At 41.3% G+C, this 27397-nt stretch overlaps 6 protein-coding genes across 6 annotated transcripts; 4 read left to right on the forward strand and 2 right to left on the reverse strand.

Annotated features, from left to right (window-relative positions):
- Positions 1 to 735: 735 nt before the first annotated feature.
- angel1 (angel homolog 1 (Drosophila)) lies at positions 736 to 5001 on the reverse strand. Its single transcript, XM_072457826.1, has 10 exons — positions 4899 to 5001; positions 3169 to 3966; positions 2860 to 3086; positions 2412 to 2481; positions 1906 to 2348; positions 1690 to 1831; positions 1508 to 1618; positions 1408 to 1438; positions 1173 to 1336; positions 736 to 1113 (listed from the first exon to the last, which is right to left on the reverse strand). The coding sequence occupies exons 1-10, from the start codon at positions 4963 to 4965 to the stop codon at positions 950 to 952; spliced, it is 2217 nt and encodes a 738-aa protein (XP_072313927.1). The 5' UTR covers positions 4966 to 5001; the 3' UTR covers positions 736 to 949.
- A 446-nt stretch (positions 5002 to 5447) lies between these two features.
- lrrc74a (leucine rich repeat containing 74A) lies at positions 5448 to 9752 on the forward strand. Its single transcript, XM_072457690.1, has 13 exons — positions 5448 to 5575; positions 6008 to 6183; positions 6252 to 6359; positions 6586 to 6679; positions 6751 to 6800; positions 6899 to 6980; positions 7052 to 7137; positions 7826 to 8020; positions 8106 to 8201; positions 8295 to 8438; positions 8524 to 8628; positions 8712 to 8797; positions 9177 to 9752. The coding sequence occupies exons 1-13, from the start codon at positions 5467 to 5469 to the stop codon at positions 9736 to 9738; spliced, it is 1893 nt and encodes a 630-aa protein (XP_072313791.1). The 5' UTR covers positions 5448 to 5466; the 3' UTR covers positions 9739 to 9752.
- Positions 9753 to 10453: 701 nt separating this feature from the next.
- On the forward strand, positions 10454 to 12213 carry olfm4.1 (olfactomedin 4, tandem duplicate 1). The gene is made up of 5 exons (XM_072457444.1): positions 10454 to 10527; positions 10616 to 10783; positions 10857 to 11069; positions 11136 to 11283; positions 11360 to 12213. The coding sequence occupies exons 1-5, from the start codon at positions 10474 to 10476 to the stop codon at positions 12211 to 12213; spliced, it is 1437 nt and encodes a 478-aa protein (XP_072313545.1). The 5' UTR covers positions 10454 to 10473.
- A 1247-nt stretch (positions 12214 to 13460) lies between these two features.
- Positions 13461 to 15303, forward strand: olfm4.2 (olfactomedin 4, tandem duplicate 2). Its single transcript, XM_072457974.1, has 5 exons — positions 13461 to 13582; positions 13659 to 13826; positions 13901 to 14113; positions 14202 to 14340; positions 14429 to 15303. The coding sequence occupies exons 1-5, from the start codon at positions 13535 to 13537 to the stop codon at positions 15214 to 15216; spliced, it is 1356 nt and encodes a 451-aa protein (XP_072314075.1). The 5' UTR covers positions 13461 to 13534; the 3' UTR covers positions 15217 to 15303.
- A 1812-nt stretch (positions 15304 to 17115) lies between these two features.
- Positions 17116 to 21948, forward strand: rps6kl1 (ribosomal protein S6 kinase-like 1). The gene is made up of 12 exons (XM_072457688.1): positions 17116 to 17195; positions 17710 to 17823; positions 17901 to 18074; positions 18469 to 18593; positions 18684 to 18776; positions 18846 to 18893; positions 18982 to 19114; positions 19588 to 20838; positions 21214 to 21303; positions 21421 to 21503; positions 21588 to 21683; positions 21755 to 21948. The coding sequence occupies exons 3-12, from the start codon at positions 17939 to 17941 to the stop codon at positions 21863 to 21865; spliced, it is 2166 nt and encodes a 721-aa protein (XP_072313789.1). The 5' UTR covers positions 17116 to 17195; positions 17710 to 17823; positions 17901 to 17938; the 3' UTR covers positions 21866 to 21948.
- Positions 21949 to 22232: 284 nt separating this feature from the next.
- On the reverse strand, positions 22233 to 26982 carry dlst (dihydrolipoamide S-succinyltransferase). The gene is made up of 15 exons (XM_072457208.1): positions 26804 to 26982; positions 26159 to 26192; positions 26029 to 26068; positions 25786 to 25847; positions 25642 to 25716; positions 25511 to 25566; positions 25328 to 25436; positions 25061 to 25225; positions 24812 to 24897; positions 24627 to 24724; positions 23637 to 23767; positions 23224 to 23297; positions 23064 to 23147; positions 22824 to 22991; positions 22233 to 22739 (listed from the first exon to the last, which is right to left on the reverse strand). The coding sequence occupies exons 1-15, from the start codon at positions 26867 to 26869 to the stop codon at positions 22605 to 22607; spliced, it is 1383 nt and encodes a 460-aa protein (XP_072313309.1). The 5' UTR covers positions 26870 to 26982; the 3' UTR covers positions 22233 to 22604.
- Positions 26983 to 27397: the final 415 nt, after the last annotated feature.

Raw genomic sequence — 27397 nt, forward strand, 5'->3', positions numbered from 1 at the left:
AAATCCACTTACATGACGATTATAACCTTGGTTGCTTGTCTCATTTAACTAACTGCATCTTGCCTTTAAAAATCAAAATTAATTACAACCCACAGCATAAAACTTAAGGCATTCTCCTGAGCAGGTAAAAGGAAGTGGAAATGTTTTATTTATTAGCCTTAATTTTACATATACAAACCCATTGAATGCAAAACTTTTTTTCAAGGGTGACCTGGGGCAGCCATAGATCTGTTATTGTACTATTTTTTTAGTTTTTTTAATTGAGCGAAGACCAACTGTCTTGTGAATGTGTGGGAGCTGCACAAGTTTGCTTCCCAGTCACTTGAGGTACTGATCTTCAGCTCTTGGTACAAGGGCGCAGATAGTTAAGACAGATAGCCTTATACTTTAGTATAGATGGGGAAATGATTTGTGACCAGCTTTAAAAACTTATTTTCAACATATTGTGTTTTCTGTGGCAAAAACCACATCTTCATTAGATTTCATTCCAAAATGTATTTACCTTTTACCTGTTCTCTCCAGCATCACTGCACCGTCTTTATCTTCTAATCTGCCCTCTGCTCCTACACCCATTAACTGCAATGCTCAGTCTGCCATTTTGTACAAATCCATGTATTATCTGCAGACACACTCCAGGGTTGGTGCATAATATCATTCATCAAAGGAAAAACAAGGAAACTTTAAAAAATGAATAAACCTACTTCAATTGGTTGACCTATACACACAAGTCAAGGGTCAATAAAAATAGAAAATCTTTATTGCACATCCACAGCTTAAATTAACCTGGAAGAAAACCTTCTTTAAACATAAGTTATTTAAATTAACATTGACGTTTAAGTAATTACAAAATAGTGACGTTTGTCATCTTTGGTTTTCAAATCTAATGATACACATCTTTTAACAAATGAACATAATTCAAATAAAATATTATAGAAATGACTTTCCGTTATTATGGTGTTGTACTGATGTCCATTTGGAATTTAGCCAAAAGGCTGAGGTGGTCAGAGGGAAATGTGTGGCTGGGAAGTCCGTTCATTGACCACAGTTTATCCTCTGATAAGAGGGAGAGGCGACCGATCGGGTTCAGACCGCCGCTCACAAAGCCGGCTTCTCCTGCCAAACAAAGATGTAGTAGTCTGAACAAAGTAACAGGTTTATAATACCAGCCTTACCTTGTTCATCTGTGTTGGTGGTGAGTTTGGGAGAGTAGAAGATGTAGTCGACTGTTGCTCCAACTTGAGAGTGTAGTGTTGTAACTTCAGCACTACCCGAGCCTGGAAGCACATGCTTATAGACCGACTGCAGGTCTAAGCGGTGACTCAGGAACGGTCTGAACCTGGATACAATGTAAAAGTGAGAAGAGGCACTACACACAAACCTTATACAGTTCAAAAGCACTGTGCTGACCTGGAGGAGGAAGAGTGGGCCTTTGAACCATCTGTATATAAAAAACACATCAATCAAATCTTACCCAGAGTCGAATGAGTTTGACAGTTTAGTTCTGTACCTGGTGTGACATCAGTCACTTGTGGGATCATCTCCAGGTTTGCTGGTCGTTCACAGGCAGCTGGGCAGAAGCGCAGCTGCAGAAGAAACTCGTGACTGTATTGAAGAGTTCCTATAAAAAGGACATGACAATAACAAACTAAAAATAGAGCTGTTATGCTCTTTGAAGCAGTTCAAACAGACCTGCGGTCTGCTTGTGCTTTTCAAAGGCCTCATTTACAGAGGTGTACTGGCAACGGTCTGTGATTCCAAGTGTGTTTGGCCAAAGAGGGGCAAAGAGTCTATAAACGTGTGATTTATATGACAGATCCTCCTGCCCTGAAATCTAAAAGGACATGTATAAGTTATAGTACAAACTCATTTATTTATATCTTTAAATTAATGTGTGCCATCACTTACCATCCATGCGGGGAGACCTTGGAAATGGAGCTCTCCTTCAGTGATCAGCTGGTACAGCGGCGTGTGAGGGACAGAGTTAAAATCCCCACATAATATTATGTTACAGTCTTCCCCCCCTCTTTTGCAAGACTTAACCACTTTGTCCATTTCTGCCAAAAGTATGGCCAGCTGTGCCAGTTTAATATCGCCCCTCCTGGGGTTAAAGAGCAGGTGAGTGTTGGCCACACAGAGAGGAGGGCCTTGTGTCACCACCTCAGACCCTTGGACTACCATTGGTCGAAGCAGCACTAGAACAGCCACATTGTGACGGTCCAGCAGCTCTATTTCCGGCTTGAAATACTCCACCTCGATGATGGATAGTTCAGCAAACCAGCTGCTGCGGTAACATGTAGCACAGCCATCCGTCTTAGTGCCTGTGCGCCGCTTGAACACACAAGTGTAGCCTGCAGAGAACAGAAGATTTGTTACACTCTTATTTTCCATAATACTAACATGATATAACTTACCCATTTGAGTCAACACTGGATACAACTGTTCATGGAAATGGTTCTCCTGCACTTCTTGAAGACATAGAATCTATAATAAAACCAATCATTAGCAATATTTGCAATGAAAAGGGGTGGGCAATGTATCATACTTGAGATAATATCGTGAATCTAGTTTTGAAGACATGAAAATGTTGAACATTGGGTATATTGTTCATAGGAATAAGACCTGAAGATGCTGTAACCTTTCAAATAAGGCCAAAGGTGATATTTCTGCACTTTTGAGATTCATTTTAGACACATTTCACATTTGTCTGATAATGAAATACATTTAACAACATGTTTTAACACATTTGATGTGTGACAATGAATATCCCCAACAATATCAAAATATAAATTTTGTCAATATTGCACCCCTCGATGTAACTACCTTACCATTCCTCGTAACCACCATAGTAACCACACTTACGTCTGGAGTCCATTTCTGTATTTCCTCCAGGAGCAATCTAGAGCGGTAACTCCACTCCAGTACCTCCAGGGGGCAGTGTGTGTACAGGTCCTGGTTTGCCTCCAGCAGGTCCTGACTGAGGATGTTGTAGGACATAACAGTGAAATTCATTTTAGTCTTTTCAAAGGGGAAAGGTACTAGTTCAAGTGAAAAACTGTCCTCCGTGTCCTCCCAGACCCTCCACATTACTAAAACATACAAGAGAACAAGGTACTAAGTACAGTAAATCCTCAAACAAGAGACAATGACCGAAATGTACAATAATACTACCTTCAAAAGGCAGAGTGTGCTCCATCGTAGGGTAATAGCTGGCCATGGGATACTGCCACAGAGGACATCGTACCTGGTTTGCCAGGCCAGGACCCACAGCAAAGTGGTAGCATGGCTCTGAGAGCTGTTGTCCAGGGAAGGTCTGAGTGCTACAGTCGGGAGGGACCAAACACATTTTGGAACAGTTTTCACCGGTGGCATCAATGGCTGTAATGTATTCATCCCAGCACTCTGACCCTCCTGCCACGGGCACTGGAAGGGGAGTCCCTGCACTGGCTTGAACAAACTGGACATCCAGTGTGCTGCCTTCAGATGAGGCAAGTAGTTCTTTCAAACATGGCATCTCCGACTGCAGAGGGCAGCTCTCTCTAGAGTCAGTCTGTAGTTGATCAAACAGCTCACAAACTGACTCTTCTGTGATACTAGCTGGAGAGGGAAGTCCTTCATTGTCGTTTGGCTCAGACACAGGTGCAGCCTCTTTGTCCTCTTCTGTGGAGTTCACGTCACGTTGTTCTTCAGGCAAATCTTCTGGTGCCGTTGTCAGTTTACATTGGTCTCGACTTGTCTCTTGGTTTAAAAGAACTGTCAAACCTCGTCCATCCCGGTCTGCCTCACATTTAGTATCTTCCTCTCTTTGCACACTCATCCTTCCCTCCGTCTCTCCACAGGGTCCTCCGCATGAGGGGAGCTGCTCTTCCAGTCGGGCACTTTGAGAATGGGTATGACAGGGTATGACAGGACCACCATCACACGCCGCTGTGCCATTAAGTGCAGGAGTGGGCTCCTCCTGCGAGGGCTCTGGAAAACAAGACTAGGATCAACATGAAAAAAGAACAGAGGTCTCGCTCTGTGGTCGAGTGGATACCATCCACCAATTTGCTGCATGTCCTTCCCCAATCTCATCTCTATGTCACACTGCACTGTCCTGTCCAATAAAGCCTTCTACGGGCCAAACAAGAACCGGACACACTGGGCTATTCACTCTATACACTGTTGTACATGAGGGTACACCACCTGCTTGTCTCCATGGAGATGCTATTGCCCTAGAATCTTCCACAATAGGGAAATAAAGATATATCACAGGTAGCACACCTACAGGCAGAATGCATGTTTTTCAAGTTTTTTTTTCCTGAACGATAAAAGACTCGTGAAATGAAAGCAAAATAGATCAGCTAATGTAATACTTTCTGCAGTCTCTTGAACATTCCTGCAGAGCAATAACATCTCCATGGAAACAGGTGCACGGGCACACGTCAACACACACTGAAAGCACAATCACGACTTTTTGCGGCGTTTTAAATATCTACAGGTTACTGCGCAACAGGCGAGGCCAAGTGAGGAAGACTTGGACCGTGGTTCGGGCGAGTTTCCCTGAGGCGCAGCTGCTGCTCACAGAGCGGACATAGTGACGTTTTTTACCGCAGAAGTGTCAAAAGCACGTGTTTCCAGCTGCGGCCAAATTAAACTAATTCCATATTCAATTTGAAGGCGACTTTTGCCTCGACATGTGTTAAAATGGTTTTATTTAAACACAAAATGTTAGAAAAGTAAAGAAAAGTGCAATCCTGGAGGTTGTTGTTCTTGGTGGTATGATATTTGGTTGAACACATAAAAACTCCGGTGTCACAAGTGAACTTCAGGCTAGCCGCAGTTAGCTTCAGGCGCTTCTCACGGGAAGCAGGTTGTTTTGAACACATGTTTACAGCAGACGAATACTGTGAAGACATTACCTGTGTGTCGACCCGCCAGGTACCGTGACAACGGGTAAAGTCCATAAAAAAGTAAAGTACCAATCATGTTTCTAATGTGAAAGTCATAGACCGTAATGCAGAGAGCGCATGCGCCAAATGTTTTCGCGTCCAAACCAAACCTGACCCAAAGGTCAGCTGTAAACATGATTTATGACTTTGTTTATGGCTTTGTTTTGTTCTATAATCACAGGCATTGCTTAATAATGAAAAAAATAAAGTGTCCATTGTGCAGTAGCCTGCCTGCTGCTGCTGCTCTTGCTGCTGTTGTTGTTGTTGTTGTTAAAATGTGCATTTACTGCCACCTAATGTAGTTGTACGTCTTCAAAGTATGTGTTTTATGCTATACCGTATTTTTATTTATTTTTAAGAAAACGAAGGCGAGAAGGAGAGAGCCTGCTTGTTGCCAGGCACTGGCCTCTTCATAATTAACGAAGCATGGTTGCCTACCTGAGGTGTAACATTACATAGTAAGCATCACACACCTCTTCATTTCTTAGTGCTAGTTTACATCGAGTGGATGTAAGTAATGACTTGAAAAAGAAAAATCATGTCCAAGTTGTCTTTTGAGTCCCTGACTCTACAAGATGAATACTATGCCTCACCAACTGGGCCGAGCTGGGACCAGAATGAGTTTGAAACAGACTTGGAGTCAGATGGTAAGTGGCACCATTCCATTGTGATCCTGCAATTTAAATTTCAGTTTTAAACATTTTCCTATGGAGAATTTGTTTTAAAAACATGCAACAAAAAACATTAGTAGTTCACTATAAGCTCAGACTCGTCGATGTCCATGTCAGATTTATTTATAAAGCACATTTAAAACTACCTCAGCTGAGCACAGTGCTGGACAGGCAGTAAGACATTATAAAAGGAAATAACAAAAATACAAATTTAATAACATCAATAAAAGATGTTAGGCAAGACACTTGCACATCTTTATGACAGTGATGTGAGTAACTTGTGGTAGTGGTGGGACATGGGAGAGGCCCAGTGGCAGCCACATTGTTGTAAGTTAGCCCAAAGGTCAATTGTGGAAGGGCATTCATGTGAATCAGATGTGTGATAAAACTATTCCTACTCATTAACAGAAAATGAAGATGGCAATAAGGAAATGACCACCGCTGAAGTGTACTTGGAGGCATGCAGACTACTAGGTGTGGTGCCAGTCTCTTACTTTTTGAGAAATCTTGGTTCCACAACAGTCAACCTCAGCCACCATGGCCTGGGGCCTATGGGCTGCAAGGCAATTGCTATTGCCCTTGTGGTGAGTTTCTAAATGTTAAATTCATACAAACTAAATAAAAAATCTAAACGTATTCAAACCCATTTCAGACTGACATGCAGATCAACAAGCTGGAATTGTCTGATAATGGCATATTGGCTGAAGGAGCCCTGTACGTGGTGGAGATGCTGAGGGCCAATTTGACTATTCAACATGTGGTATGTAGTGTACTAGAGCTGCCACTAGAGGTCACAATAGCACTTCACATTTTAGGAACACCGTCACTGTTGGCTGTCTGGTTGGTTGGTTGGTTGGTTGGTTGGTTGGTAATAATAGTTTCACATTTATCTTAACATATAAAGGCTATTTTGCTCCTATCTCTGGTTGTTCTCGTTGCTGGAATTCATTTATGTTGTTGACACAGATTCTGCTCTCCACTTACAGGATCTATCTGTAAACAGTCTGCTGAGTACAGGGGCTCAGTATGTTGCCAACATGTTGCTGGACAATATTTCTGTGAAATCCATTAAATTATCAGGTAAATGTTCACAGTTATGTTCCCATTTGCACCTTTGGGTTTGTATCATACTGAAGAAATATTTCCTATAGGAAATGGTTTTATTGATGACGATGGTAAATACTTTGCAGATGCTTTATCAGTAAGTTATTAGCAGAAATGGCACAGATTTATTAATAACGCATATAGGCCTAAATTATGAATGAATAATTAAATGATCAGTTTGTTGTTTTTATTTAGTCTAACTCCAGGATAAAGGAGCTGGACTTAAGCCACAATGAGTTCTGTGGAAAAGGAGGGGAACATCTGGGACATCTTTTAGGTAATTGTTAAGCCCTAATTTGCAGTGACTTTCATCCTTGTATTTTGCATTCAACTATTTATATTTTTCAGCCACTAATGAGGGACTTGAGGTACTGGATCTAAGTTGGAACTACCTTCGAATGAAAGGCGCCGTGGCCCTTTCTGCAGGGCTAAAGGTAAGGCTGTCTGAAATAGGGATGTCAAGATCATACGGCGAATCAATGATTGTGATTATTCAGGTCACAATATAAATGTAAGTAACTAAAAATAATAATCGTGATAAGTCTTTAAGTTCAATCCATAGTCCAAAATATGCATTTTAATGTACCGGTAATAATATATAAAATAGATCTGGCTGTTTTATCACTTTATTTTGTCATTGAGAAAGTTACTTTTCATAAAGCTGGTCATAGTAATGTGTTAGACAATGGGAATGTAAGATTTCACTGTTGTTTGGTCAAGGTCTCAATAATCATGAATGATCGTTAAATCATGTTTTTTTTTTTTTTTTTTTACAGTAATCGTAACTAAAATTTGATATTGTGACATCCCTGGTCTACAAATTGTACCTCCAGCAGTGAATCCAAGATATCTTTGTGCCACAGGTTCCAGATACACAGATACATGTTCTTATTTGGTGCACACATAACATATGCATTTAAAAAGCCCATAAATACCAAATTATTGCCCTGATGTCGGTGATAATTGATTAGAAATGTTCCTGTTCCTTGGGATAGGTTTAGTAAAAAAATAAAATACACTTGAATAAATGCATGTTTTTGTTATGTTATTTATTTTTAGAACGTCCAACCCTTGTTGCCAATTGGTAGAGCATGCCAATGTTTATGTACATTACATTTTCAGGTGAACACTATGCTGAAACATCTCGACCTTTCGTGGAACGGTTTTGGAAACGAAGGGGCCCTGGCCATGGGAGAAGCGCTCAAATTCAATAACACCTTGGTTCACCTCAACCTAAACAACAACCGTCTGACTAATGAGGGAGTGGGCATGCTCTGCAAAGGTCTGGAGTTCAACGACACGCTGAGGGTTCTGCTGGTGGGTTGGCCTTAAGTGCACATACATCATCATTATAGCATAAGAGCTAGAGTGTGTAGTATTCAAATGTGTTTTCCACCTACAGCTGGCCTACAACTCAATAACAGTAGAGGGAGCACTTGCATTGGTCAATGTAGTAAAAAACACTTTGAGAAGTGCCCTTGAGGAGATTAACATAAGTGTAAGTCAGATTTGTATGAAATAATACCTGTTGTACACTGTTTGTGATAAAATGATTTAGGATAAAACTGTTTTGTGTATTTCTTTATGACAGAATGTGCTTGTAAATGAAACCTTTGTGCATCTGCTGGAGCTTACATGCCAGGAGCACCCCAGTCTGGATGTTCAGTATGGTGGTGTTGGAGGCTTTATTGCAAAGAAGCCTCCAAAACGTATTGATCCAATGAAAGTCATCCAGGTGTGTTGTGATGTATAAATTCAACTCATCTTGTCGCTATTGTTTGCCATGGTTTGTATGGTCTTTTTTTAATCATCTCTTTTAGGATTATTTGGATGAGCGCAAGCTGCGACTTTGGGATTTCTTTCGTAACATTGACAAAGACGGCACCATGAGGGTTCCTGTTGCAGAGTTCAGAAAGGCTGTACAGGTCAGGATTATTTATATTCTTATTTTAAACTATTAAACTGCCGGTATTGTAAATATTAAAGTCCTATTTTTGCATTTAACTAGCAATCAACCATTCCATTGGATCGGTACCAGATAGAGGAGCTGATTCAGAGGCTTGACCGTGACAAGACAGGGATTGTGGACTACAGGTGAGGAGCTAGAAGATCTTATTAGTATTTTCACTATTTGCTTCAATTTTGCTCAAGATATGGACAGGGGAATTACAGCCTGTACTTTAGTGTTCTTTTATTTATCTATCTAATATATAAGAGCTTGTTTATAGTATATATCTTATTGTTCTATACATTTTAAACTTACTGAGATGAGATTAAGTCAGCTAAGCATAAATACGCGGAAAACGGTGTATAAAAGCTATTTATTATTAATTTATTCAATTTCTACCGCTTGTTCCCATTTGGGGTCGCGGGTGACTGGAGGGGTACACTCTGGACAAGGGCAAGCTCGTTGCAGGAACTATTTATTATTATTATTAGAATCTCATGTCTTTATCAATCTTTACTTTTGCAGGGGTCTCGCCGACACAAGAAAACAAATGATGAGGGACCACCGGCGACATCTGAAGAAGGTTGAATCGAGGCAGAAGAAAGAGAAGCAGAAGAGCGACCGAATCCTGAAGACCTTCCAGACAGCGGTGGATGCGGTCACCCCACAGGGCTCTATGGTCATGTCTCTAGGCACCGGCAAGGAGGACTCCGCCGGCCCACATCCCTTCTCCGCCACGCCCCTGAGCTCCTGGCACCACATCGTCATGTCTCACAGCAGTCGTTATCTCAGCAACGACCACGTCCATCTGCCCACACTAGGAAGCAGCACCCACTACAGGCCCACCAGTTCACCCGCTATGAGGTCGTACTCCCAGCCCAACCTGCTGGACGATTCGCCCCTCACCTCCAGGGAAAAGTCTCTGTCTGCTCAGGGCGCCCGCTCAGACCCCGAGATGAGCAGACACTCCACCCTCACCAGATCCAGACCGGCTTTTAACCCCAAACCACCAGAAGGCAAACCCAAAACTAAGAAAGTCAAGAAGAAAAAGGTCAAAAAGCGTGTGTATAAAGACACTAAGAAATAGAAATGACTCCTTTGAACAGTGTACAATTATGAGTGTGAATCTTTAGTACCTATTTTGTATATTAGTATATACTTACTTATACTTGCCATTTTCATGAGAAATTTGAGACATTTCAGCTACTACCCCCGTTCAACAAAACTTCAAACTGGTATAATATGTGCCCATGGCTCTGTAAATGCCTCATTATCTTTGTTATTTAGTATTTATTTTCAAATATTAAAAAATATAAATGTTTTAAGATATGAATTATTAAAAATATTCTATTGCTATGTATACTTCCTTGTGCACAAAAAATCCCCTTGGGGCATTAAAGTTTTCATGGATTGATTGATTGATTGATTGAATAGTTCTAGTGTGCACTTCTAGAAATGCTGTACACAATCACCATTACAAAATGTAAATAATAAAGCAGTTATGTGTTGAATGCGATATTTTGTTAGGCTGAAGCTATACTGTAAGTGCGTAGGACACAAGCTCCATAAACCTTGGCTTGAACATTATATGTACACTGGGTAACAATATGACATACATTTACCTGCACCTGTGAACTAAGACGGATGCCAAGGCACCTCATCTTTTGTTTACCTCAAACATCTGCTAATTCTTTTATGAGCCTAGTCAAATAGTCCTGTGAACAATAGCAGGTGGATGTAGGTAGGAGTTACTTTGCGGGCCCCGATATATAATTCCTCCTGCTGCCATGTAGTTGCTTCACTCATCTTCGACCGCTGCAGAATGATTGGCACTCTGTACTTCCTGGCCCTGCTCGGCTCCACTCTGGCCTGGGGGGTTTGTATGGCATCTCTTGCATCCGTCAAATTCTCCTTTCTCTTTATTTTCTTTGAAGTTGACCTCTTTTCATGTCATGCCTTCTTAGCGTGTGGACGTCTGGAGCGAGAGAGCTTCCAGGAATGGCACGGGAGATGGCGGAAGTTGCACCTGTGAGGCTTTCCTCCCCAGCACTACTTTCCCCATCAAAGACCTGATTGTGCTGGAAGAAACAGCAGGGGAGCTCTCTCACAGACTGGAGCTGGAGATAGTAAAGGTATAAAGACTGTAAACATGTACTAGATAGTGTGTATTTTTACAGAAGTGTTTGACAAACTTACTTGTTTTAGCTGGAAGAGTTCGAGATGAAAATGACAGCGTATGCAAATAGGATTGCACAGCTGACAGTTAAAGTTTCACTGATGGAGAAGAACCCAGATGACTACAATGATGCCGACCTGGAGGAGATCAAGGTGGAGATTAAACAGGTGGAGGCTTTGATTGAAGAACTTCAGCTTTCCATCAAAACCTCTGCCACTGTCTATGAGTCTCTCCGAGTGCAGGTAAGTTTACAGTCGACTGTCATGTCACATTTTCATATAGAAGGTCATTGTAATATCCAATAACAGATAACAGCCATGGTGAGCACTCTGGACCAACTAGAGAAAACCTACGACAAGAGCTTGGTTTTGGCAACAAGACGTGAATACACAGAGATCCAGCTTCAGCTTGAGGAGTGCGAGAAACGCCATCAAGAAATTTTTAATCCCAACATTGGTACGATTTGTTATTTTAAATCAATCTCCAAGATGATTTTATCTAATTGTTGTCGTAACAATCTGTTTTATTTCAGGGTCTTGTGCACATTCTTGCATTATCAAAGTCAGCAAGCCCATTGTCATCCAGTTAAATACTCATCTAAGTTCTGGGTATATATACGGCGGTTGGGGGAAGGATTCCAAACCCATTCCGGAGCGAGAGTCCATGTACTGGTACTCTGGTTACTCTAGTGCCACTATGCGCGATATTCGATTCTATACCGACTACAAAAACCTCATTCTTAGAACCCCTTTCATGCATCATAACTTAGCCAGCGGCTGGACAGGCACAGGTAATAACTTTATAATAAGAGAAAACTGCCTGTACTATCAAATTAACTCTCCATTTGGCTTGGCTAAGCTTAACTTCACCACAGTCAGATATGAGTCTAGAGTCATCGCTGGTGCTAGCTCTAGTTTCTCCTACAGCAACTCTCCAAATCAGAATTTTGACTTCTCTGCCGATGAAACTGGTCTGTATGTGACTTATGCTAAAGATGAAACGCGGGGTAAAATGGTCATAGCTAGAATCAATGAAGCCTCTTTTGGGATTGAGGAGGAATGGCTGACTAGTGTGTATAAACCAGGAGTGAGCAATGCCTTTATGGTGTGTGGCGTGTTCTACGCTGTTAAAACTGTAGACATTCACACAGAGGCGATTTTCTACATGTATGACACTAAAACCAAGCAGGAGTCTTTTGGGAATGTTCTCTTTGAGAGGTTCCAGGACAAGTATTCAAACCTGGATTACAACCCCAAGGACCAGAAGCTCTACATGTACAACGATGGCTACTATGTGAGCTACCACCTCTGGTTCAACCAAACTGCTCCGGCGATTGAGCAGCCTGCGGTGGAGCAGAACAAGATCACCAAGGATACGAACCAATGAAGTTTTCAAATGAGAGTTTACTGTAATCATAAGTGATCATTTCTCCATCTTGTATTCAATCATTAATAAATCAACCTGAGCACTATCCAGTGTGTTTTTATTTGCATGTCATGAAGTTATGTAGCATGTTCCATGGCACTGATGACAATTTTTCATACTGGTAGATCACAATTATATAATAATAAATACATAAATTCATAAATAATTAAAACATGTATTTCCTGAATATAAACAATAAAAACTTAACCAAAGAGTCATTGCTATTGCAATTCTTCCTCCAAAGTCTGAGCTCTGCTCCAAACCACAATCACTTTTACTGACGGAGAATTGACAGCAAACCTCTCCATCAAAAAGACCCAAGCTGATCTTCGACGGTTTGAAATGACTGAATCTTGAGCTTGATTAAAAGTAAATTAACTGCACAGTCCTGTGATGTAAAGCTGCTGATTGACCAACAGTGCTAGATATTTATCCATCGACAACACTCTTCACTATTTTACATGCAAATAAACAGTGTTTCATCATATTATGTCTCTTTACATTTTTGAATGGATTACCAAAATGTATTTATTTATTTAAAATGACATACCCATAAAGGTATTGCTGTTCGTTTGCAGGACAAATCATCTCCACTGGACCCGAGTAGGCAAGGCAAGTTTATTTGTAGAGCACATTTCATACACAAGGCAATTCAAAGTGCTTCACACTTCAGGAAAAATGCATTAAAATCACAAAGAGATTACAGAAACAGAAATACAATTAAAAACACCTAGCCACAGAGGGTAACGTGTTTTCGGAGTCCAACTCCTTTTTAAATCAGTCCAACTGATTGTATAATCTACTCCACACATATTGGTGTAACTCTCAGCATAAACTACTATGTACAATATGTTTTGTACAATATAGTTTATCATCTCAAAGTCTTGTACCTCATGAGATATAGTAAATAGAATATGAATTACTCTGAAATAATATATATACTATATTAATAATAATAATAATAATATATGATACTGAAATAATACATCTCTCATCATCTGTATAGTTTTATTAATTCTGTCAGTACTTTTTAATTTGTCCTATTTCTCACCCTTTACCACACCTTATTTGTCCAGTTGGTACCTTTCTCATCCTCGCCCTGATTCCAGTTTAAAACCAGGATTCAAGCCGGATTCTACAGGCAAACGCGTCATCTGTAACGCTGTAATCATGTGTAACTATGAGAAGACAAAACCTGCGCAAGATCTGTCTGATAAGAGAGGTCTTTAAAAACCCAAAGTCTTTTCACTGAGGACAGTTGGACGTCGAACAGTGAGTCAAGATGTTTTCTGTTCTGCTGTTCCTGCTCAGTCCTGCTTTGGCCTGGATCGTGAGTAACACCTATTATACTTTTCAATAAGCTTTATTAAAACCTGTTATGTATTTTAATTAATTTACCTTTCCAGCCGACGGAGGACTGGGGGTCTGGCAATGTGACCGCATCCAAGGGTGATTCTGGTCAGTGCGTCTGCCATGTCTTTCTGCCGGACACAACATTTCCAGCTGATCGCGTGGAGCACATGCAACAGATCAGTAAAGACATGATCATAGAAGTGGAAATACAAATTAACAAGGTGAGATCAGCAACAAAACCGGTCAAAAGTAATAATTCGTTCAATAGTAAATTGCAAGTGTGATGTGTCCTCAGTTGGTGTCCTATGAGGCCAAGCTGGAGGTGTACTTGAAGGACCTATCACAGCTGACCCTCAGAGTGGGCATGATGGAGAGCAGTTCAGATAAATACATCAAACTGGACTTTGAGCTGCTCCGGATTGAGCTTGGAGAGTTCGACGCTCTCGTTTCCCAGCTTAAGGAATCCCTGAATGTCTCATCACCGCTCTTTGACAGTTTGTACACAGAGGTGACAACATATACCTTCAGATGGTATCGTACTGTATTGTAATAGGAAAGGTGTGACATTAATAGAGACTGTTTGGACATTGTTTTAGATCCAGAACATGACTATGATCGTGAACCAACTGGAGACTTATGACAAGAGCAACCTGGAGCTGATCCGCATTGAGTTTGCCAAGTTGCAGAAGAAGTTGGAGGATTGTCAACAAGATCAGAACTTCGAGCCAGATTTTGGTAAGACATTTTTTTTTTAAAATGTAGTCAATATCAAAAACATACAGTATATGAGTTAACACAATACATATTTTTAAATATCCTTTAGGCAACTGCAACGGCACAGGAATCCTGAGTTTGAGCAAGCCCAGTGTCATCCAGTTAAACTATCACTTGTCTAGTAGTTATGTGTATGGAGGGTGGGCCAAAGACTCCAAACCCCTCCGAGGCTCTGAGTCCATGTATGTGTATGGTGGATACACTAGCCCCCAAGTCCATTACTTCTACTTGTACCCCAACTATGACAGACTGATTCTCAGGTCAGCTTTTAAAACCTATACCCTGCCAAGTGGATGGTCAGCCACCGGTAACAATTTTGCAGTCCGTGGTCACAGTATATATTACCAGCGAAATTCAAACGAAATGTGCAAAATCAATGTAACCACAGACAAATATGATTACCGAGTTGTTTCTGAAGCGAGCAGCAGTTTTTCTTACACGTACTCCTCAAGTCAAATCCTAGACTTTGCTGGTGATGAAAATGGATTGTGGGTAATGTATGCTACTGGGGCGAGCAAGGGAAAGATTGTTGTGGCTAAGTTAGATGAGAAGGCCTTTGGCATTGAGAAGAAGTGGAGCACAGAGGTGTACAAACAGTTGGCTGGTAATGCCTTCATGGCCTGTGGAGTGATGTATGCCACCAGGTCAGTAGACTTGACTACAGAGGAGATCTTCTACTCTTTGGACACAAGAACCGGAGAGGAAAGACACCTTAGCATCCCATTCCAGAAGTTCCAGGAGAAGTACAGCTACCTGGACTACAACCCCACTGACCAGAAGCTGTACATGTACAACAATGGCTACTATGTGTCCTACAGTGTCAAGTTCAACAAGTGAATGACAACATGCCTACAATACTAATGATTTGTTGTTTTTTGATTGATGCAACTGATCTTATTTTTCTCATGAAGTGTGTTGTGTCACATGGACAAAACTATTCTTTCCTGAATAAAATCAAACTGAAGCATCTCCACTCAGATGTCTTTACTTGTTTGATATAGATGTGTGACAAGAACGTTTTCAAATTCACATTCAATTTGAAATTATTATTGTTATTTCATTATTATTATTATTATCATTACCATTATTATATATTATATTTTTATCTCTAAAATTTGATTAAAAAAAAATCCTCTTTTCCCTCTGGCCCTGCTCTTGTATGTTTTTGTTTGTCTTGTGTTTTTCCCCTTTCTTTCTTTTCTTTCGTTTTGGAAATAAATAAATAAATAAATAATAATAATTATCATTAATACATAAAATGCAAAGAAGCAACACAAAACGTGATCTAGGTATATTTGTCAAAAGTTAATTAATGTACATTGAGGAAAGTAAGTATTTGAACACCCTGCAATTTTGCAAGTTCCCCCACTTAAAAATGATGGAGGAGTCTGAAATGTTCAGCGTAGGTGCATTTCCACTGTGAGAGATCTGGATTTAACTTCTTCTTTTTTTGTTCATCTGACCACATGACATTCTCCCATGACTCCTCTGGATCATCCAGATGGTCATTGGCAAACTTCAGACGGGCCTGAACATATGCTGACTTAAGCAGGGCAACTTTCTGTGCAAGTCATGATTTTAAACCATGACAGTGTAGTGTATTACCTTTGAAACTGTGGTCCCAGCTCTCTTCAGGTGCAGTCCTCCCGTGCAGTTCTGGGCTGATTCCTCAACGTTCTTATCTGATACTCCACAACATTAGCCCCTTTAGCCTCTTCCATGTTCTCACAATTGCTCCAGTTGATCTTTTTTCACCAAGCTGCTTGCCAATTGCCCCGTAGCAGCCTAGTGGAGGTCTACAATTTTGTCTCTGGTGTCTTTTGACAGTTCTTTGGCATTGCTCATGGCAGTAGTTGGAGTCTGATTGATTGTGGGGTGGACAGGTGTCTTTATGCAGCTATGAGCTCAAATGGGAGCTATTAATTTAGATGAATAAGTGGAGAAGAGGTGGACTTTTTAAAGGCAGACTAACAGGTCTTTGAGAGTCAGAATTCTTGCTGACTGGCAGGTGTTCACATACTTATTTGCAGCACCAACATACAAATAAATGATCTAAAAATCATAGAATGTGATTTCTGGATATTTAGTATTTAAGATTCTGTCTCTCACAGTGGAAATGCACCTATGATGGGAGAACTGGGAAAATCACAAGGTGTTCAAATACTTGGGTCAAAAACAAACAAACAAAACTTTAATATCAAGTTCACTAAACACAGCACAGTACATATCCTTTGTATAACTAGGCCTGTTTGAATATAAATGTAGATTGTTCTATATAAGTGCGCTTAACCTTTCATATGAAACAGCACCATAGAGCCACCCCCAGTGCTATTTGTATTATGTTCCACTCTTGCCCACCTCGGCCCCTTCTCACTTCCTGCTCGCTCCACTCAGCTGGCCTTCCCACGGGGTTGACAGTTCCCTTTGTGCTTGTGTTTAGCTGGCACTGTCTGAGCTAGAGTGCCTAGTATCTACACATATCTATTATTGTACAGTCACAGCAGAACAGCAGACAGAAATAACACAGCACAACGCAATATTTAATGTGATGAAGGGAACATTGTTCTGTTCTGAGAATGACAATTATTACGGGCTATAGAGAAAAATAGCACTGTCTCTTTAAGAGAGGCAGCATCTGCTTGGCTCAGGGATGAGAGAGGGGCTGTGTCAGAGAAATGGTACCCAGGAGTGACATCACACTCAGCCAATGGGAGGCCCGGATGGAGCTGACTCTGCCTCTTCCTGTGCCTGGGATGCGGGTGAGTGTGTGTTGCTGATGCTGCTGCTGGGCGGAGGACATGCTCGCCTCACATCAGGTATTCTATCTGTCTGTATCTCTTCATATCTATCAGCTAAGCGTGTTTCTGCTGAATGCTTAGCTAGCACGTATATGAAAGGGACATGGATTGTGCGGGAGGACACTAGAAGAGGCAATGTGTTTCACAACCCTCCTTAAGGATGTCGCCACCATGGCTGGTCCCTACAGTGTATGTGCTATTTGTGTCTTCATGGTGAGAAGCAGACAGGAGAGAAGACATGCTGTTCAGAGACAGATCTGCAAAAACATCCTCAGGAAATGTGTCTTTGTTGTGGAAAAAAATAAATACAGACATGATATCAATGTAGCCTGCTGTAGGAAATGCTAAGTACATTGTTGAATTCATGTTTTCTATGCCTCTGAGGGAGAATCTTGAGGCTTTGGAGGTTTTATGTTTGTTACACATTAAGTATATCTGTTAATGTGTCGCCAAAGGTCTGCAAACTAAAACAGAAAGAACATACTGTAGCCCGTGTCTGCATCGGCCTGTCTGTTACCTCTTTGCTTCTCAGGGGAAGATGCCTTGCCACTCTCAGGTGAGCCTTTTGCTCAAGTGCAGACATCCACTGATCCTGGAATCAACAATAAGAAATGAACCGCGTTGTTGATACAAACAGCACTCAAAGGTGATGATTAGCTATCTCATTCTGGTGAATTATTATATGAATGTATATGTTTTTACTATTGTTTGTGCTGTGTTAAGGCCTAGTAGGACCTGCTTTGGTCCAAACTGTGGCAGCGATGGCAAAGAGGGATTACCTGGTGGAGGCGGCCAAGCAGATCCACATGGCCCTGGACAGTGAGGTGAACGAGGACTACGAGGCAGCTTTCAGTTACTATAAGAACGGAGTGGATTTACTTCTAAATGGGGTCCAGTGTAAGTGGCTATCACGTGCTTTGTGGTGTATTGTGGAGTATTAATTCAACAGTGATGGGGAAATACAGTGTGCAAAATAAAACATGTACTGTAGTAGTCACAAAGAATGAGTTACCAATGCATTTCTACAAAAAAAATGTGTGCTCCTTTAAAAAAATAGAGATAGCAGTGCACTCAACACATGTGACTGTGACGTGTGCACCAAAATAAAACAAAATAAGGAAGCAAAGGTCACATGTTGTTTTTTTCCTGCTGATTCAACATCTTTGTCATTGTTAGTCTATCCAATCAACTCAAAAGGTTTGCCTGGAGTGAACTGTTTGAACAAGATACAGAAGTACAAAGGAGAGGTTATGGATTATCTTTGGGATGACTGGACTTTGCCGTTTTACAGTGGATCCAAACAAAGAACGCCGGGAGGCCGTGAAGCGAAAGACAACGCAATACTTGAAAAGAGCTGAGGAAATCTTTATAACACATCTGCAAGACAACCTCGGGAAGGGAAGCGCGCATTTGGGGGTGAGGAAAGTCTATGAATAAAACAGTGAAAGAACATTTTAAAAAGGAATACACTTTTTATTGATTTATTCCTTCTAATTTCTTATGCAGGGCTACAGCAGTCTCCGATTCCGTCCAATCAGGCACTTGAGCTCGCCCGTGGAGGATTTGGAAATGTGCAAGGTGGTGGGAGTGTCGGATAAGGTAAACACATTGTTCACTGCAGATTTAGCTCGACTTCTACGTAAATTTCTCATCCTTCTCGTCAAAAAGGTCCTGGTTGTGCAAAGTATGGTGAATAAGGAGACATTCGTAGTGAAGGTGAGTGGTTGATGAAGGATTTCTGGTTTTGATCAAAATAGTCATAATCGAAAAACAAGCTGTTGAGTTACATCTGAACTGATTGCAGAGTTTAGTGAAGTCGAGCTGGGAGAGCAGAGATCAGTCGACCATCATACCTCAGGGTGTCCCGTACATGGTGAAGCTGCTGAGGTACTACGTTAGTGAGGATGCTGTGTACCTGCATTTGGAGCATGTCAAAGGTGAGTATTCTTAGGATATTGGACTGCAATAAAGATTCAACTAGACTACGATATCCGCATGGACCAGTCAAATATACTGTTGGCTTTATGAGTCTTTGATGTCTATTAATTTACATGATATTTCAATGAGAATAATCCAAATGGAAAATACACAATTGTTGAACTTTGAAATTGAGTCATTTCCCTTGAACTTGCTTTATTACAACCCAAACGCTGCATATTAAGAACAGTAATGTTTACTCTCCATTAAATGTTATAGGCCTACATAATGGTGTGATATAATCTGAAACCTTGCAATCAAACAGACAATTAGCAATTAGCATCAAGAAATTACCCTTATTAAACCATAGTACGGTAATTAAAAAAGAAGCTTGCCAAGACATCAATAACACTTTGAGGATAAAATGGTTATATTATACTGTGACATTAGAATATTGTTACAGCCCCTTATAAAGTATTCAATGTCATTTTAGGTGGGAGGCTCTTCTCCAAACTGCACAAGCTGCGAAACGAGAAGGCCAAGGAGCACCCAGAATGCACCTCTCCAGGCCAGCACCACAGCACGATGAAAACCAGTCACACGTCACCTGCGCTTAGCACCGACTACCAGCACAACCACGGCGACGGACACGGAGGGAGGCCATCGCACAGCCCAAACGCCGACGCCACGGAGACAGACTTCATGCACAGGGTGGACAACTGCCGGACGCACTCCTACATCGAGGAGACGGGTTGCCTGCAAAGCACCCGGACCTCATTTTTCACCGACCTTGATCGCTTGTCCTTACATTCAGGCCCCTCCAAGACTCAGCTCACCCGCATCCACCCACCGGCCCCCAGTTTGTGTTTGCAGTCCAGCGAAACTCAGGAGAAGCTCGCTCTTCCTCTGTCCTGTGCACGGATCAACCAGGCTCTCGATGTCATGTCGGGGTTACATAAGAAAAGGGCAGGGACAGGTCTCATAGAGTGCAGCTCGGATTTCGAAACGGCATGGAAAGCAACGGAAAAGAGCGGCGAGAAAACGAACCTTTACGCAGTGGCTGACGGTGTGCTGAATTCTTCCCCCAAATCAGGAAACAGTGAGAATGCTCCTGCCATTTTGTACCTTCCACTCCATTGCCAAACTCAGATGCATGGTAGAGCAGCATGGGATACCAGTAATTATGAACAAGGATCCTTTTTAGATAATAGCAATACAGAACTCAGCAGTGATAAAAACAGCCCCATTTCTGAGGAAAAGAATGGGATGGTAGTGATCCAGAGTACAGATCGAGCTGTTTTTTCGGAATATACGGACTCCAAAATAACCTTGGACACTTTCTGGACTTCTGCTTCTTTCTGTAACAGCGTAGATGGCAAACAAGGTTCAAGTTTGGCCGAAAAGGAAGTTGAACAGAAATCAGGTGCTGAGGAGGCCAAGGGAGCGCCGGTTTCAGGTTGGTCGTGGTTAGGGAGTACACAGCAGAAGAAAAGAGAGACGCTAAAATCAGACAGCTCAGATGGACATGGAGAAGATCAGATCATTGAGTTGGACGGATGGTGTCACTTACCTCGAATCGCGGTGAAGACGTCCAAGTCGGAGAAAGCAGGACATTGCTGGGGGCTTCCAGAGGCTGAGGTGCGGGTTTGGGGGGCACAGATCCTGCTGGCGCTGGAGAGTCTGCACGAGCAGGGCATCATCTGTAAAGATCTCAACCCCAGGAACGTTCTGCTCACTTCTAATGGTGAGTGCAGGACCTGTAGCAGTTTAAATACTATGGAACTATAGAGGTGGCTGTATGTTGACACTATCATAAGAAAAAAGTAGCCACCGCATTTTTTTGAATAAATGTCAAAGATGTATTTGTGACCTTTTTTTTCCAACTTTACTTCCCTTTGTGGAACATGCCATAGATTTAAAAATTTAGATATTGCAAAAGTCCTGGAGTGCTCCAGGTAGAAAAAGGTATTTGTGGAACTAACTTTGGAAACCTTTTCTACCATCGATGTTTTTTGGCCACAAGAGCAAGACAACTAGGCTATTGGATATCGGTATCAGTATTGAACAATGCCCTTTAAAGTCCAGACGTCTCACTCGTCACTTTTCATTTGACTTACAGGTAAAGTGTGTTTGACATTTTTTGGCCAGTGGAGTGAAGTCCAAACAGAAATATGCTCCATCGCCATGGAGAAGATGTACTGTGCACCGGGTAAAAGCTTTAAGATGTCTTTGTTTTAGTGCCCTCTAGTGGCAAACTACATTTGATTATTGATGAAAAGAACAGTACTTTTGACAATGTATACAATTAATGTTTATTCTTCTACAGAAGTTGGAGGCGTGTCAAGAGTCACAGAGGCGTGTGATTGGTGGAGTCTGGGGGCTTTGTTGTTTGAGCTTCTAGCGGGAATGGTAAGAGCTCATCTGTTCATCTTTCACGAGTTGTGTTATAACATCTTTAACATTCACGTTCAAACTGTACCTCACTGTTGTCAGCCTCTGTGGCAGCTGCATCCCGCGGGAATCCACTCTCACACACAGCTGCTGATCCCGGAGCACCTGAGCGCCGCCGCCGCGTCTCTGCTCACTGAAGTCAGTGCTGCCTCCATCTGCAGTGACTTTGTGGTTTGAAACACGTTTTGACTTGTGCTGTTGTGTTGCAGTTGCTTCAGTATGATGCCGGATATCGTCTGGGCTCGGGAGGTGGCGGTGTGAGTGACATTAAGTGTCATCCGTTCTTTAGCGCAATCTCCTGGAAGGCTTTAAGCTGCTAGTGCACCGCATGCAGCTCAGGACACCAAACTTCACATGTTGGGCTTCCAGAATGGAAATGAGAGAATAAAGAGAGACAAAACACACCCGTTTGACTTATTTTCTGACTAACTGATAATGGATTGTTCTATTTTACTGTATTTGTTTAAACGTGTATCTTAGACAAACAATTGATTAGAACAGTTACAACACAACTACCTAATAGAATAAGGCTGACCCAGAACAACACATTCATGTTGTTCTTAAAATGTATTCTCACCAATGTTTCAGTTCATTAATTCAATTTTTATTTTTTAAAAGATTCTTTTAAATAAAAGATTTACACAGCATTTCATTGTAATGAAACACATGGCATAAACATCTCTTCCCCACTTTGGACATTTGTTTTGAGAACATTGTGTATCTTTAACAAGGTTCTTATTCAAAATAATTAAAACAATACAATTCAGTTAACTTTGCCATCAACTTGGAAATGATGACATTTTGAATTGTATATAGAAAACATAGGTGTAGTACAAGTAATAGTATTTGATCTCAAGACCAGCACCAATTAAACAGCCAAACCCAAGCAGAGCACTGCTACTCCTGCCAGCTTTTAAAATGTCCATTGCACATCCCAACTGTTTCCTAACATCCCTTTCTAGTGGCTTGACACAACAATAACTGCAGTCATAGTGAAGTTCATTGGGTGAGTTGGCCATCGTCTATTGTCGTGGTGTCGTTTGGTTGGTGCTTTAAGTTTTACATGTCAAGAAGCAGCACTCTGGGGTCCTCTACTACAGTCTTGATCTTGCGCAGGAAAGTGACCGCCTCTCGTCCATCGATGAGACGATGGTCATACGTCAGGGCAACGTACATCATGGGACGGATCTCCACCTGGACCAAAAGACAATTTCAATTTAATTACATTTATATTTAAAATGACATGGTTCATGATTAATTTTAAAAATGCTATTTCACCTTTCCACCAACAGCGACAGGCCTGTCAAAGATGCCGTGCATGCCCAAAATAGCAGACTGAGGTGGATTAATAATAGGAGTCCCAAACATAGATCCAAAAACACCACCATTGCTAATGGTGAAAGTTCCTCCATCCATATCTTCAACAGCAAGCTCATTTTTGCGTGCCTGCAGAAATGAGATTTAAAATATGAACTTAATAAAGAAACAATCATTAATAAATCATTTTGAAAAAAGTACCTTTTCTCCCAACAAATTTATGGCTTTTTCAATGTCAGCAAAGTTCATTCCCTCTACACCTCGAATTACTGGAACCACCAGACCCTGTCAGAGGTCATACAGAGCAATTCATACCGTATAGCATAAGTATATTCAATTTTCAATGATCTCTAAGTCTCACCTTTGGCGTTGCCACAGCAACACTAATGTCCACATAATCCCTGTACACAATTTCTTTGGTTGTGTCATCAATAACTGGACACAAGAAAATGAGTTGCAACATTATAGAACATAAGTGTAAAGCATGCATCAACTTCTGGAGTCACATGCAAAGAAATGTGAAAACCACAGACATTTTTAGATTCTTAAAAACAGAGTAATATAGAAAGCCTCCTTTAGTGGTTGGAAATAAATAGGCCAGGGTGTAAGGAGGCATGTACATGGGCTGGCATGGTTTGAGGTTTGAATATGAAACCTGTGTCTTTGTTTACCACGTATCCTTAAATACAGAGACTTGATGCCAGCTCGTGCAAAGACAGACGTGGTCCACACCACTAAGAGAGATTTCACTGTGTTTAAAGGTTAGATTTGTACCGGCATTGACAGCAGGCTGGTCACTGAGGGCGTAGGCAGCAGCCTTCACAAATGCAGACATGAAGCCCAGTTTGATGTTGTGCTTCTTCAGAAAGGCATCTTTATAGCTCTTTCTCATTTCTGAGATATTACTGTGGAAAGAAGAAAAGGCAGACCATTTTTAAAGCTTTTACAACAGCATAGACAAATTGTTATGAATTAGACCAACTGAGATTGGACTGCTAATCTTTTATTATTATAATTTTTTGTATCTGTATCTCACTTTTTAATTGTTTGTTTTCCTGTCTATAACACAGTTGAAGCTCTAGGGTTTCTTCACTAACACAATTAGCCGCTCCCAAGACACAGACACTCCGAGAAAGGAGAGAAGTAGCGATAAAAATCTTCATTTTCTAGAGCCTGTAAATCTTATTGGGCTGTCATAAAAGCCCATATCAGTGGAGGCAGCTCCAGCACTCAGCACACAGGTCTCTGTGGGCCTCTGCTCGGACTCGCTCCTTCGGCTCCAGATGAGCCCTTGCCTGGGAAGTCTTCCTCCAGACTGTCAATGTCAATCTAATTAGGATACATAGAAAACCCTGAATAGCGGAAAGCTGACACCATACATTTGCGGGGAAAAGAAATCCTCAAAGTGTCCTCTTTAGTGCTGAGGGCAAGTGCAGACAACATTTCCTTGTAAATTAATAAAACCTGTTTTAACCATTCTTATCTTGGTTTTAGATGGAATTATGACCAAATATTTACATTCCTGTGTTTAAAAGGGTATCCATTTTCAAAAAGCTTTTTCTATTGGGCTGATTCAATCTATAACAATCATCTTCGGTAAACCATTTGTGTTGTCTTGTTAAGGCTTTTAACACATTATAAACTAGTTTTTTTTACTGTAAATAAACACTTTGTGTAACATGCAAAACATTTACTTGTAGCATCATAAACATTTTATATTAAGGGTAAAATGTGTAATATGCCAAATACATTTGAACTTCCTACCTCATGTCAACCTCATTAAAAGTAGTCAACATCGCACAAGTGTCTTGAGCCTCCTTCAGTCTCTGGGCAATTCTCAGTCTCATTCGATTCATCTTTACCTAATTTACAAAATACCAATAAAACGGTTTTATTTTTCGAAGCATTAAATATGACAATAAAACAAATGGGATATGAACTGCACCCACCCTGCTCTCTGTCCTGGCCCCTTTGGCCACTCCTTCTGTTTGAGCCACAGGTGCAGCTGGAGCCGGGGTGGGTTTGATGGCTGAAACTGTAATGAAGATTTACAAGGAAGTACATTTCGATTTAGAGCCTCTGCTGAGTGTCCTGAGAAACTCCAAAGATTAAATCAAGTAATCTAAAGTAAGAGTACAGCTGTCCCCCCAGTGAAGACTTCTCACATGACACAGACCTTCTGTCTCATGACGACTAACCTGGTTTGGTGTCCATAGCATGTGCTGGCACAGGTGGCACAGGAGGCATTGTGGTGGGAATGGGGCCCACGGTGGAGGGTGGGGGTGGAGCGGGGGAGGGAGGAGGTGGGGCAACTGCAGCGGGGGCCTCAGTTGTAGGAGCCTCCACTGCTTTAGGAGCACCGGCTAAGAAAAAGGAAATATTAACATTGTTTAGAACAGCAGTTACAAAAATAACAACAAACAAATACTTTCACATAAAACCATCATTTAGAGACAGTTACCCACCTCCTTTCCTAAGCTTGAAGAGTGGAGTACCACCTTCAACTTTGCCTCCATCAGGAATCAAAAGCTCCTCAATCACTCCAGCTGCAGGGGAGGGAACTTGTACCGATGTCTGAAGACAAGAATTGGTAATGTACATTACAAAAGGGGAAAAACCAACTACTGTGAAAAGCAAAATAAGTGTACCTTATCAGTTTCAATTTCACACACCACTTCATCTTCTGATACAGTGTCTCCAACAGCTGTGAAAAAAAACATTTGCTTCCATTTCAGCCAAGACAAATCCATTATCATACAGTAATAGAAGTAGCACTTACCTTTCTCCCACCTTACGTCTCCTTCTGAGACAGATTCTGCAAATGCGGGGGTCTTAACTGTGACAACTTCATCTCCTGTTACAATACAAGACAGTCTTCAAGTTTGGTTGAGGCAAGTCAATTTAATATTATAACATAACCTACTGTAGGCAGCAGAGGTCCTAAAGTACTGAATTTGGAAGACACTGGGCCGAGGCTTTGAATTTCTGTTTGAAAATGTAATAAAATAATAATAACAGAGAAGTTACATATTCCATTAGTACTACATTATGTGGAGATTAAACTATATAAATAAATAAGCCACAAAAGGTGAATTTTAACCGAGAAATTAAACCTTCCAAATTTGTTTTTTATTGAGTTTTGTCAAACGCAAAACTCATTACTTACAGACTTTTGTTGTAAATGACACCATGACCAGTAGAGAGGGCTGTGGAATACAAGTTTATGCATAAAATTATTTACTAGACCATGGTTGATCACACAAAAAGACAAGCAGAGTAGCAGACAAACCACTTACCTGCAATAGCTTGACGGGAGAACACATTATTTCCCTGTCACAACAGAAGCACAAATGAGCACGAATATCTTATCTACACATCTAAGCTAACCTTTGACATCATCAATAACCAGTGCAAGAGTTTTCGAGGGAGACTTGCAAAATAATTCAACCATTTAACAAGTGTTTAACATTTCAAATTGTCATGACAACTTTTTGATGAGGTTGATGAGGCCAACACTAGCGCGGACACACACAAGTATAACATTAATCTACAGCCTATTCCATATGCCTTCTCATGACGTTAGTGTGTATCATATGCTAGCCGATGCTAGCATGCAGTTAACTTAACCTAAAGCTACGTGTGTAGTATGGATAGTTCGTAACAAGAAAACAGATAATAAGTGAAGATATTCTTCATAAAACATGTTTATAACGTAAACATGGGTGCACAGTTTGAGTGTGCTGTGTGAATTGAACACAGACTTAACCAAAGAGCTCAAGGAGAGAAGTGTCCTCCTGTCCTTGGCTCCAATGTTACGGCCTGAGTGTGGCCTACAGCAGCAGCCATAGCGGCTAATGCTAACACTAGCTGCACGGACACTTGGCTGCACAGAAGCTAAGAGTGGCAACCAGCCACTAAAAATCACATCCATTGACACCTACCTGACGGATAACGGAGAGGGAACGTCCCAAATTCCTGGTAAGACACCGGGAATGAGATAACAACATGGTGGCTGTGTGACAGCAGCCGGTCAGCGGAACTCCGGTCACGGCAAAGAGAAAGGCGAGGAAGCGGCGTGGGACAAACCAAGTGAGAGACCGTGGGGGGAGCAGCTCTTCTGACAACTGTCTGCTGTGGTCAAGAAGAAAAGCCCACTCAATCTACTGGACTGTCATATGGAAGTCTAGGCCTATATGAGAATAAATACAATAAACAAAACCACATGCAAGCGTAAACCCCGTCCTCCTTCCCACACACTCACTGTTTCCATCCATTTTCCAGCGCTTCAGTGTACACAACTTTATTATTTATCATTAGTCTACCTCACCTTCGGATTCAACATACACAAGCCCCAGGTGCAGCTTTCATCAGACTATTTATGTTTGTATTTATGTTTCCTATAACTTCATGTTTTTACAAATTTGCCATAATTTAGGCTATATATTTATTTATTTATTTTTTGCATAATTTGACAGACGGGTTTGACTTGGCCACGCCCCCGCTGCGTGACGCTGCGCCGCTGCTCTTCCCCGCGC

This window comes from Eucyclogobius newberryi, unplaced genomic scaffold (genome assembly GCF_026437365.1).
Source record: "Eucyclogobius newberryi isolate DKJ021-1_F unplaced genomic scaffold, fEucNew1.0.hap1 SCAF_21, whole genome shotgun sequence".
NCBI classification, from domain to species: domain Eukaryota; kingdom Metazoa; phylum Chordata; class Actinopteri; order Gobiiformes; family Gobiidae; genus Eucyclogobius; species Eucyclogobius newberryi.